The following is a 13,030-nucleotide window of genomic DNA, read 5'->3' on the forward strand; positions in this document are numbered from 1 at the left end:
AAAAGAAAAAAAAAAAACTTTGATAAATGTAACAATTATGAGAAAAAAAATCAGGTTGAGGGACCTGCAAAAGTAAATGAAAATAATAAAACATCCTGGCTAATCCCCAAGATTAACTATTAACATTACTGTTTGCTATAAGTTTAAAAAAGTAATTTAACATTCTTAGAAATTGAAAATTAAATATGAATGTAGCAGCTGGGTCACAAGTTGAGATTTGGCTACATCGTCAACTCTGGTACTATTCTGATGGCTAAAATAAACGCAGGACTATCTCAGAATTCTCAAATGGAATTTTATTGTTGTTGATAGTTTCCATCACATACCTGCAGGGCTGCAAAGGGTTAAAACCATAAAGAGTATGGTAGCACGCATTTTACAAAACCTCTAATCCATGATCCTTCAACTTGTCATGCTTTGTGGCCGTGACTAACTACATTTCGACTCTCGTGAGGGCCCCTTCCCTTACTACTGCTAGCTAAACAGTTCCGAACACACATCCTCTGTCGCATTTAACCGTCAGTCAACATCTGGAGGGCTATGGAGGAAAGCTGCTGAAATCTCCCAGGCCACCATGATGTCAAAAAAAAAAAAATTAAATTACTCTATAGTTAGCCACTTAAAACATGCTGTTGCTGTGGAAACATAACCTCTGCGGATCAGAGGGTATGTCTCTTGTCTCCTCCAGGTAACACTGAACGAGAAAAGATAAAATAGGAATACAAAAAAAAAAAAAGAAAAAATTCACAGGAGACAGGCAGTGATCGCCTAATGTGCATTTTCACCTCATTCAGCTTTGCAGTCCACCCCCTCATCTCCCACTCCCCAGCCCACTGTGGCCCTTGCGAGCCTGACTCTGACCAATACGTTTGTGTTGGGCAGCTTTGACGTGGAGTCCCTCTGTGCGATGAGAGAAGAGTCAAACCGGGAATGGCGGTAAACTTAAAAGTTCAGAGGGATGGTGTGACGCAATGTCGGTAACTTCCTATGATTCAGATAAGAGAGAGGCGGGTGGGCCTTTGTCCTCCATCGTTATATCCAACCTGCTCCCTCCAGGCAGCTAAATGTAGGCAGGATGATTTGTAGGTGTGGGGTGGTGACAGGGGCAAAGCCAGCATCCATACGCACTACAGATCAGAGCTGGAGGAGAGAGGAGTGTATGGAGGAGATCCAGGAGCTCAATTTTTCTTTATGGGCTGTTTTACTTTTAAAGAGCGGGGATGTGACTGGGGCAACAGGCTCAGGCAGTATTCACTAGGTCCTGTATGGCTTTCTGCTGTGTCTCATTTAGTGTTGATATGCACTGCGTCCACAATCCTCCAGACACCTGCGACCGAACATAGGAGAGCGTCGACATCTTACCAGGTTTCAAGCATGAGATCTTGATGTTATCTAAAAGATCCTAGACTTTAGGTTCCCAAAACATCAAAAACTTAGTTGGGATGTTGACCTGGTTGAAGAAATTATTTTATCAAAAATAAAAGGGTTTCTCTTATTTGGATTGACTCACCTGTACTTGACGAATGACATTTGCCAGCCTACGGCTGCAGGCATCTTCGCTCTTCACAGATTCATTCGCAACTCCGTCTGCGATGATGGCGAAGATTTTAGGCAGGTTGGAGTTGTCCAGTCCAAGGACGATAGGGTTGTTGCTGTGGGAGGAGCGCAGTCTTAGCAGGCCAGCAGCAAAATTCAAACATCCAAAAAGTCTTATCCCTTTCTCTTAAAGCCAGGAAAGCACTGTTTCAGAACTCATCTTATCCTAAAAATGTACTGACAGCTCAGTGGCCCTCTAAGAAAAAGTGAATGAATAAAAAAAGATGTTAAGATCTTATTTAGACACTTATTCTTTCAAAACCAAAAGCGATTTTGGGTTCATTGTTAAAAATAAGCCATTTCAACAGTTACTGTTTGGGAAAGTGCAGCTTTTTATTTGATCAATTTGTCAAATGTATTGAAACCAGTCACTGAGGACAAAGATTTGTTGTTTAGGCTACAAAAAAGGGGGTAATCTATCTGGCAGTTCGGATTTGAACTCCCACAACCAATACTGAACCAATTATTAAACAGGCGCCTCAGACTATTCGTATCGGCAATAAGAACCATTTAATGACAGCGAAGCAGAGTCATCCTACCTTTCAATCAGGTCACAGAGGAAGTCAAATGTGTGAACAGCCTCCTCTTTATCCTCGTTCAGCGGCAGCCAGCTGAGCCAGTGGGGAAGAATCTCGTTGACATTGGCACACTCTGGCCTAAATCTCATGACCTTTCCGACCGCAGAAATGCAGTTCTCTGTTGCGTTGACATTCTCCTTGGACCGCGAGTCGGCCGCCTGGATGACCCGGACCAGCAAGGGGATGGCCTCTGGGTCAGGAAAACACGCAGGACACGGTTCAACCACTGCCGGCGACGCACCGGAAAACATTCGGCCAAACACAATTCCCGGGCGTTGATGGGCGGTACCTGTGCAATACAGGCGGTAGTTCTCTCCTCCAAATTGAGCCATGACACCGACGCCGTAGGCCGCAGCCTGCCGAACCTCCGGGCTCGTGTCGCACAGCGACTGCAACATGGGCCGCAAGAAGTAGTCCGCATATTTGAATGAGGATGGGCTACAGTGCTCCACCACGTCGTCAAAAATGCAAAGCCCCCACTGACGGTCAGCCCACGGCCTGCTGGGACCCTGAAAGCGGACGTTTTTGGTCAGCCACCATTCAACTGAAGAAGCTATGGCATGGGGATGGCTGCACTCCAGGCAGAACTTACTATTAGTTGCACAATGAGCTGCAAAAGCTGCTCGAACCAGGGCAGCACCTTCTCCTTGTAACTACTGAAGACTGAATGCAGGATATCGGACACCTTAGTCAGGATGTACACGTCGTTCTCGTCCTGACAGAAAGAGGAGAGAGAAGCTGAGTGCTTCCACGCTGGCCAGTTTTCTGGATGTTTCTTTGACACAAGCAACATTGATTAATATTAGTCGAGTGAAACATCTACCTCATCTTGTAAAGTTTCCTCCACTTGTTCATCATAGTCTTCGTCCTGTCGCTTAGCTGCAATGGACAGCGTCCTTGTGAGGATTATGCAGATATATGTACCCTGGAAAAATGGTTGAAACACCCAAGGAGAGCTCACCTTGTCGGAGCTCCTGGTTCTTGAAGTGTTCCTCCAGCTTGCCTTTCAAGATTCCACCCAGCTCTTCAAAATGCTCATTGTTCAGGCAACCGTCTCCCATTAACTCGATGCACTTTGGACGAGAACAGAAGACCAAGTAAGAAGCCGGCCAAATGTAAATGAATAAATCAGGCACCTACGGGGACTATTAAAATTAAAGACTTAATGCACTTATGTCACAGGGTAGATAGATTTCTAGCTACTGTTCAATCTGAATTCAATAATAAATGATAAAATGATTAAAAAAAAGAAAATAAAAAGATCACTTGAAATAATCTATCATGCAAATGACAACAAAAAGCCGTCCCCGCCTGAGGGGGGGACTGGCCCTCTGGGTTCTGTTACCTTGGCGAAGGAGTGCATGATTTCAGAGAGGACGTCAGAGTCTGGCTCTGTGCCGATGGCCTTGATGAGCGCGTCGCACATGAACAACCACATCTGGGTGAGGTACTCCGGCCCTCGAACTCGAGCACATTCCAGCAACAGAGGCATGGACTCAGCAGCCGCCACCCGCACACGTGGAACAGTCAAGGAAGCTCTGGACAACAGAGGAAAAGGACCAATCTCCAAACCACTGAACGGTTTTGATTCACTGAACAAAAAAAAAAAAAAAATCAAGTGTCTAAATGGACACTTAGACATGGATATTTATTTTTTGTGGTTTCTGGAGTGAAATTTCAAAGCAAAGCTCCCAGTCAGTTTTGAGCCCCATCCCTGGATGAAAGTTCTAAAGCAGCACAACAAAAGGATATCGTCATGGAAGTAGAACTTTAGTAGAGGAACCATCAGCTTCACCACTTGCTCCGTGTACTCTACAAAGCCCTCCTTCAGTTCTTTGGCATAGCAGACCTGGAAGACAAAGCTGAACATCTAAACAGGAGCAGCCACAAAACTTTTCAAATACAGAGTGGCTTCACAGATCACTTCGCTCTCTCTGGAGTCCGATCTCAGCGCATCCCGAAATTGGCCTCAGACTCACCAGCATCTGGCAAGCGGTGGCTTTCTCCTCCAGGCCCGCCGTCTTTATGCCGAAACTCTGCTGATCCCCAAGGTTGACAAATTCCCAACCATCGTCTTCAGAGATGTTTTCCATATCTTGAGCTGCATGATACACAGAAAGTTAATGCCTCTACTTGGCGTAATGCTGTTTCCAGGAACTCTAAGCATGTAGTAAAAAGACTATAGATTCAGCAAACAGGCAAGGCTCAAAAGTGGAAGAAAAACATTTTTTAAGACATCTTCATTAGCACAGCTGGCTTAAATGGTGGAGGACCCACTATGATGAAGACAAGGGAGAAGCCTGCTCTGCACAGCGTTGCAATTCAAAATGTTTTCCTAATCAATTGTAAAATTTAATGAATAGTCAATGTCTGTTGGTGGGGGGAGGTACTTTATTAATCCCTGGTAGGAAATCAATCTTTGCATTAAACCCATCATGGATGAATTGTGAACAGTAATCAGTGTCCGGGGGAATAGTTCAGGGTTCAGTGTCTTGCTCAGTAGCCAGTAGCAACCGGCTAGGAGAAGCTCAGGGGGGAGGGAAGAGAAAAAAGAAAAAAAAAAAAAAAAAAAAAAAAACTTTTTGTTTCAAGCCACATTGTCACAATATAGTCTCTCTTTTTGTTCTCTTTAAGGAAAAAAAAAAAAACATACAAAAGTACAATTTTACAACAATTAAATTAGGTGTGCAAAATGAGGGCACAACTTATTTGTGACACTAAACCTAATTTCAATTAAAAAGGAACAAAAAGCCTCTGTATTAGAGCCCCTTTTGTTCAATTCCATAAAACTGATGGTTCCCAGCTTCACCCTGATGTATTACTTACTGTCAAGCAGGGCCACCTCAGGTTTAATGGAGGCGGTTTTCATTAGAGGGCCCATCACCACAGGCAGGTACTGCTGAAACTCCTTCCCCAGGATCTTGCACATCCTTGCCCAAGCAGAGATCATGTACGAGATCTACGCCACAAAAAACAAAAAAAGATGACTGGTTTAGAGGTGCGGCTGCGTAAAATAACAAGACCGACGTTTTTCAATTAGTGAGTTCTCACTTGTGGGTCGTCATCCTCCAGGTCATTGAAGTCCGTCTGGGTTTTGAGTAGAAGCTGCATGACAGCCGAGGCATCTGGCATAAACTGGAACAGAAAAAACAGAAATTTGAGCAAATTTAAGTGCTGTTCGTTATTGATGGCACTCATGAAGATGCAACGCCTCTAAAGGTCACGCATGCCTTCTCTTTGCTGTTTGTACAATTCCACAGAGCCCACAGCACCGGAAGCGTTCATACCTTATCCTTGCCAACAGCGAGGCCAATCAGGCTGATGCACTCGATGGTCTTGCCCCGGAGCAGCCGCAGCTCCTTCTGCACGGCATTTTCTACTATGTGTTTTAGCGAGGGCATAAACAGGTCATAGTACGGCACAAACTTCTCTTCGGCGGTGTCGGCCACAGAGGCGATAGATGTCACCACCTGCTCCAGGACCAATTTGGTGCCCTTTGTTATCAACTAGGATGAGGGAGTGAGAGAGAGAGAGAAATAACACTGAAAACTACCAATGAAGCGAATGGTACAGCAGCCAACTGAAGTTACTGTTCGGTGACTGATTGTCTTCGAATTAGCTAAGGGATTAGTGTTAGGGCAATTTTGCTAATAAAGAATGGATTTCAAATAAGTGATTTTATACCTCTTGCAGCTTTGCAACCATAATCACATGGAGGTGCTGCACTAAGCTATCTAGATATGGGATGAGCAGAGATTTGGGACAGTCCTCTGTAAAATTGATGAGGGCAGCGGCAGCGTGCGCCTGCACTCGGGGGTTACTCTGGTCCTCCATGGTCTGAAGTAGGGCAGAAATCACCTGAAAGAGCCAAAAAAATGAATTAAAAAAAACACTGAGGTCTCAAGCAAATAGAGGAACATTGACATCCTCTATGCATCACAAGGAGACGACACTGCTGAAAGCAATACCATCTGCAAACATTAATCAAATAGCTATCACAACCTTTACAGGTTCTTTACCTTGTCGTGGAATTTTTTCTGGAAGGTTGGGGCAAAGTCTGTGGCCATTTGTCCGATAGCATTACACGCAGCATAACGCACTCTGGGATGCTGAGGGGGGATAAGAGGCCACACTCAAAACCACAAGACAGAGTCTGTTGTATGAGGCCTGCAAAACGTATGACTGAACAAGGAAGTGAATCAGACACACAGAAAACGATCTACCTGTGCACAGCTGTTTCTATAAACTAGTTACATTTAAGACGAGCTGCATGACAGCAATTAATAAGATTGGAAAACTTACGCCATCGGAGCAGAAGAGGAGGACAAAGCTGACAATCTCATTGAGCATGGCCTCCATCTGCTGGTGGCAGCCCTCACCGATGGCTGACAGCGCCATCAGCCCAGCGTGGCGGTACTTCCAGTCAGCTAGGGTTAAGATATAATCAGGTTCATTTCAGACTCACACTTGGAATTTTAAATGAATTATCAAGCTCAACACAGAACTTTTTGTGAGTCCATATACTCACGGTTCTGAAGCATCTGCATGATGTGTTGTTTGATCGTAGGCAAGATGATTTTTCCTCCCAAGCCACAAGCAATTCTGTCCAAAGCACTTTCTCCTGCTACTGCATTACTGTTGGATGACAAGGAACAAATATTTTAATTGCCACATTTTACAACATTTGACATACAGACACAATCAGCAATCGGCAGATGCATACAGACCAATTTGCAGAGCATTATTTCTCAGTTCTTCTGATTTGCAGCTTTTAACAGCCACATACCTATTGTTGTTGTTGTTGATAAAAATGGCTAGACCCTTAGCCAGTAAGAGCAAAGGGAACAAGTGACATATTAACAGACAGTGCAGTCAATCAGAGTGCAGTATATAAAAGCTCTGTTTTTCTCAATCATCTTTTAAATATTTTCATACCCACGTCATCTAAACTACTTCAGTGGCCGCAAATCTCATGTGTCTGCACAACTCCGTGTGAAGAAACCCATTGCTCTCCTGGTCCCGGAGTATCTAACGGCCGGTCTAACAACCCTACACAGAGAGCACTAGTTGTGAATGACAAGGTAGTCCAAAAACATCAGAGAAGAGAACGGGGAAAGTAGAGCATCATAGTCAAAGTATTTTTTTAACTCCGCAAATTTGAAGCTTGCATCTTTGCTCTACCACCAATAATTAGGCATTTTGTCATTTTCCATTGGGATCAGACAATTGTCTTATTTCAAAATATGCATGTTGATTAGCCTCCATCTGTATTGATGGATGCCAGTGCCAAAATCGTCCATGAAATAAAATTCACCTCTTAAGATTCATCGGAAGTGCAAAGAGTGGTGGAACATGCATGTGATCACCGCTACCTGTCAAAGTCATCATCCTCCAGCTCATCAGCCATGGCCCATTCATCATCCTCCTCTAGGTCCACCATCATAGCTAACATCTGGGGCACTGAATACATACAACGGAGGGGGTAGAAAAAAGTTGACAGCAGAACTATAAATACCAGAAAGCAACTGAAAGCAAAACAGAAAATGATGAGGATTTTCATTATAGAAATGAAAAATGATTTTCTGAAATCCCTACCACTTTGAGCCACAATAGCAGTGTGTTTCCTCAGCATTGCTGCTGCAGTTTCAGACAGAGTGACAATAACCTCCAGTGCCAGCTGCCTCTGCATGTTCGTCAAGTTGGTATCCGCACACAGCTGGAGACACAGGCAAGGAACATTGTTCAAATTGTTAACTAGTTTAAACTAGGTTTGTTTCATATAGGCTTTAACTGAGCAACAAACAAAATATTCAACTTAAAAAAAAGAGGTATTGCAAGAATACTGGTACACATAAGTTAGGTATGGCTATAAGAAGTGACTTTATTGTGGTGGGGTTTTCCACCTCACCTTTAGACAGAGCTGCAGGGTGGCATCCAAACTGGGTCTCAGGTATTTCGGCGCCGTGTCTGCAATTTCGACCAAGGATTTCAGCACAGAGTCATCTCCCTGATAGCAGGAATCATTCACTGCCTGATAAAAACAGAAGCCAAGGTTAAGTGACCGCATAATGACAGGATACAAGCATCACTGTGGACAAGACAATTTAGTAACCATAGAGCAGAGAGGGGTTAGGAAATACAGATGATTGGTCCAGGTGTGTTACCTGCAGGATATCTGGCAGCAGGTCAGAGAAATGCTTCAGCAAAGCTGTGTTACTTTCATTGGAGAGAACAAATGATGCTGCGGCCCGAGATGCAAGGGTGCGGATCTGAGGGTAAATTCAAATATTTGTATAAATGTAAAAACAATCACAACTGTTTCATACAACAACTGCTTGATAAGTGCCATTTTAGATTACCTGTGGGTTTGCTTGGTCCTGCATGCATCTGAGAAGCATGCGCTTGATAACTTCTATATATTGTTGCTGCTGGTTGCCAAAGATTCCTGGGAAGTTCCTGGGTGGAAAAGAACCAAAAAAAAAAAAACAGTCAACAGCCAACTTTCTAGCAGAATACTTGCTGACTTTAACATGGAGCTATTACATGATGCATGTGTCTGATTAAAGGGAACACATCTCACCAGAATATATGCAGGGCAGCTTCTCGCAGACCAACATTGTCAGAGTTGACACAAGCAAACAGAAACTTGAGCACCTCTGGCCACTGGTTACACCCTTCATCATCTAAAGACCAGACAGATAGAGAAAGACGATGAAAAACCTACATGTAAATGGTTACAATTTTATATATATTTCTAAATTAGGTCATTCTGGTGAAAACGCTATAAAAATATTGATTGTGGAAAAATTGTGCAGACATAACAATTTTTCTTTCTCTGTTATCCCTAAATTCAAAGTAGTCTTACCAATAAGGTTGCGGGACAGTTCTGCTGCAATATCGCAGACTTTCTTGCGGATGTTAGGTGAGGTCTCCTGCTGTATGCTGTTCAGCAGCTCAGATTTGATGGCTGCCTGCATCTCCAGGGTGAGGCCTGGGTAGATCTCCTCAAAGGAGGAGGACAGAAGCCGTCGCAGAAGCACTGCTGCCATCTGTCTGACCTGGGAAAGAAACTGCTTTTAGTATCATGTCATGCCATTGACACAGGTGAGCAAAACGGTTACCTAGAATCCAAATATTGCATAAAGCAACTAAAATTATCAAAATTCCTACAATAAATCTAAATCACCACCTTCGAAGGGCAAAGTCACTACATGGACCAGTCTTCCTGCTCCCATTTCAGAACTAAAAATATCAGCCTTGAGGTAAGGAAAATGTGCAGAAGCACGCGGGACCAAGCAGCTGGTAGATTTAGCGTAAACATAACTGCCGAAATGCCAAAACCGTGACTCATAACACGTCAACTGTCTACAATGGATGACTGCATTTTTAATATACCAATCTCAAAACTTCAACATAAAATTGAGGAACATGGGCCCTAGCATATTATATATAAGGTGCTGCTTGGTTGCTTTACTAAGTTAGGAATGATAAATAGCATGTCCAACCTCCTCTCCAGCAGAAGCATCTCTGATGGCTTGCAGCAGGAATGTGATCTTTGTCTGACCTGGGATTGTGTCGTAGGTCTCCTGCAATTACATAATTGACATTGGTCAGAATGTGACACACCATTTGGCAAATGCCTACTCATGCAAATAGTGCAGATGAACAATCTTAGCCATGTGAAAAAAGAACCCCTGCACATGCAATTGGATCGACTTTAGTTCATAAGAGGGCATTTTGCACATGTGCGCAATCCAATACTGACACATACTAGCCGAAACAGATGCCAGAGGTGATCAAGTTTGTCATCTGAACAATGTATCAGCTGTATGTTTGGGTCTCTAAAATGTGTCTGTCTCATAAGCTTTAAACTATTTGGTTAATACATATAACAAAGACGAATTTTAAAAAGAACAGAGGCTTAAAGAATTCAATCCTAAATCAAAAAATGGTTGCAATTTCAAAGGTCTTTCATTTTTTAAAGATGTTTCACCTCACATTTGAGGTTTAAGCCATTTAACTTGCTTAAGGTATAAACAAGTCTAGTTTCAACGACAATGAGTCCAGTGTACCAATTCTACCAAATGAGAGGGCATGTTGCACATCTCAGAAGGAACTTTATCAAACAAGGCTAAGTGTTTCCATGACCCATTATGTGTCATCAGTTTCACCAACTCCTCCAATCTTTAGACCATGAAGTCGCTCTGTTAAAGCCATATGATATATGGGAAAAAATTGACATGGCACAATGTGGACAACACCCTTAAGACTTGAGGGTTATATATGGGCACTACTAGTTACAGGGGAATTGCTAGCGGTGTATCAGGAAGGTGTGAAACACTGCTGGTTAAACACACTTGTGGCCACAGCATTTTTTGAAACCAAAGCGCTCTCTTAGGGATCTAATGGAGAACATTTGCATGACAAATGGGGTAAGGGAGGGGTATGTAGTCTGGCTGAAGTATGGTGGGGGGAGAACTTGCATGACTGATATGCTCCCAAAAAATACATGTCTGATACCTACAAACAATGTAAAAACAATCAGTTTTACCCTCACATACCCTAAAGACATGTGTGACTTTCATGGACACAACTATGCTCACAAAATAAAATCTCTGTAGTCTTAACTGTTAAATAGGGTGTTAACAGTTCATTGCAAATGGATCAATTCCCATTACGTGCACAAGACAGAATGGGAGTGTCTCTATAATGGATGGATTCCAGTGGGCTTAGCATCGCTGCATACAGTCTGTGCTCTGTAAAAGAAACATGCTGACTGCTGATGAGAAGGGCTGTGATAAGATTCAGCCACCGGAGAGAGAAACCGTGGTAACAAAGCTCTGCCGCTACAAGCGTCACGTCACGGCGGTGGCGGCGTGAGGGGGAAAGGTGAATAGGCCAACTAGACTCATCCTAAACAAATCCTCAGAGATAAACTAATCCAGTCACATAGAACGATCGGAGACGTGCACTTCACGTGACGTAGCCGGACCTAGAATAAATCGCCTCCCTGATGACATTACGTTCTGGAAAAGGGAACAGGGGCACACTTTCCAGTCATGTTTATTAGACTTTCGACCACTGCCAGACCTGTAGGCCACCACATTGGGGGGTGCTACTAGCTAACACAGCTCGCTGTCTGAATGAACTGGCCCACCCTTAACGCTACCACACTACTTTACTGCATGACAACGCACCACCATCGATTCAAAGACTGACGTCATATTGAGTCTTCATTAATCTGTAATAACTCACTCTGTCCGCCGCTAGCTTAAAGGCTAATTTACTTGACTACCGTTGCTTAGCATTCTGCTACTTCCTGACATCTAGCAGCTAGTTAACTAGCTTTGCTGAATGCTTGGCAAATTATGATTGGCACCAGACATCCGACAGGCCCTTCCTATTTAAACCTCTGGGTAAAGGGGAGAAACACTCATACAAGTGAACGTCTGAGTGGAATCATAATTCAAGCGTCATATGCGGAGGAACTAGACTGTGTACACATAACTACGCAACATGGCTGGAGGAGTTAGCATTAGCTGACCAGTTGTAAGTGTTGGCTTCACATTGCACGTGGGCTACCAAGCCTGACGTGAAGCTGTCTGCGCGCGCGGCCAGGATAGCGACACAGTTAGCATCGGCAAACTCGCCCGCCGTTATATCCCCGGTGGCCGAGCGCTTCGAGCGTCCGCACACCTCCCCTCTCACCTCGGACTGTTTCCTCAGGTTGTTGTCAGGGCTCATCAAGTTACCCAGCAAGTGGTAGAACTGCTGCTGTTCCGCCATTGCAAGGGATCCAAAAAAGAACCAGCCGGGTGGAGACGAGGCGAATTGAGCCCGGCAGCTCCTGCTTCGGTCACACAACGCTGCCGAGCTCTCATTGGCTCGCTTTACCAACTCCACTCGGGCGTCATTGGCCCGCGGACTATGCATAGAGACACGCTATTGGCTCAAATCGATCTTCGTCACACAGTGGACGGAATCAGGCAGGGAAAGTGGAATCCTCGTGCCCACCAGCGAATCGTGAATGACTAAAGCGCGGGAAATCATCACGTTATTGATTTAATAATACACTGGCGTTGCACTGTTATGATCAATAACAGACGATCTGCTACCCTCTTCTCGTTTTCGTCTTCTGTGCCCAAGAATTTGATTTGATCAGAAATATGAGCTAATCTCAAGTCTGAGATAATAGTCAGTATGATGCAATTTAAAGTTGAAACTTGACTTTAGTCTCAGAATTTTAACACCTTTTGTCTCAGAAAACCTGCTTTGATCTTGGAATCATATTAACAATTCAACTTTAAGTCAACAGAAAGGAAAACACTCTTTTTTTAAATCAGAAAATGTAATTATCCCCAGATTATGAGAACCTCACAGAAGATGGAGCGGGGGAGAAAGGATGGTCATAGAAGTGGATGAAGTAGATGTTTTAAGACAAATCACCTATAGTGGGGGAATCTTCTGGATGAAATCAGAGAGCTGAAGAAAACTGACAGTTGTTGTCTTAAAAGGTCTGGAATGGCTTATGGCATGCCATTGAAAAGTCATTTGACAAATCAGTAAAAATTCCCATTTATTACCATGAACAATAAGACACTTGGGACTCATAGAATGTGGTTGGACGTGTTAAGAAAGTCGAGAGGTCGGTATTAAGATGGGAATTAAAGTTTTTAGATGAACAAATCAGAGGTTTTTATGCTAGTAAAGCTGCAATAAGGCTTACAAAATAAAGAGAATTTAAATAATGTTGAGAAATTTTCGCTTGCCTGGCTTGTACATTGACACAAGATTGCCATAGTGAGACCGTAATGACTAGTTGATAGGTTTAAAAGACTTGATGCATTTCATGAAGT

At 43.5% G+C, this 13,030-nt stretch overlaps 1 protein-coding gene across 1 annotated transcript; it reads right to left on the reverse strand.

The window, feature by feature from the left end:
* Positions 1 to 277: 277 nt before the first annotated feature.
* Positions 278 to 12,030, reverse strand: ipo5 (importin 5). Its single transcript, XM_086148238.1, has 26 exons — positions 11,883 to 12,030; positions 9,680 to 9,760; positions 9,040 to 9,232; positions 8,755 to 8,857; positions 8,534 to 8,630; positions 8,339 to 8,443; positions 8,083 to 8,205; positions 7,770 to 7,890; positions 7,547 to 7,634; positions 6,703 to 6,809; positions 6,477 to 6,601; positions 6,194 to 6,283; positions 5,859 to 6,032; positions 5,462 to 5,680; positions 5,226 to 5,309; positions 5,001 to 5,133; positions 4,154 to 4,275; positions 3,927 to 4,023; positions 3,520 to 3,692; positions 3,136 to 3,247; positions 2,998 to 3,053; positions 2,767 to 2,889; positions 2,464 to 2,683; positions 2,136 to 2,364; positions 1,511 to 1,652; positions 278 to 1,327 (listed from the first exon to the last, which is right to left on the reverse strand). Exons 1-26 carry the CDS (start codon positions 11,958 to 11,960, stop codon positions 1,241 to 1,243), a joined length of 3,282 nt encoding a protein of 1,093 aa, XP_086004364.1. The 5' UTR covers positions 11,961 to 12,030; the 3' UTR covers positions 278 to 1,240.
* Positions 12,031 to 13,030: the final 1,000 nt, after the last annotated feature.

This window comes from Fistularia commersonii, chromosome 6 (genome assembly GCF_037954325.1).
Source record: "Fistularia commersonii isolate RoL2024-O1a breed Wild chromosome 6, RoL_Fcom_v1.0, whole genome shotgun sequence".
Taxonomy (NCBI): Eukaryota; Metazoa; Chordata; class Actinopteri; order Syngnathiformes; family Fistulariidae; genus Fistularia; species Fistularia commersonii.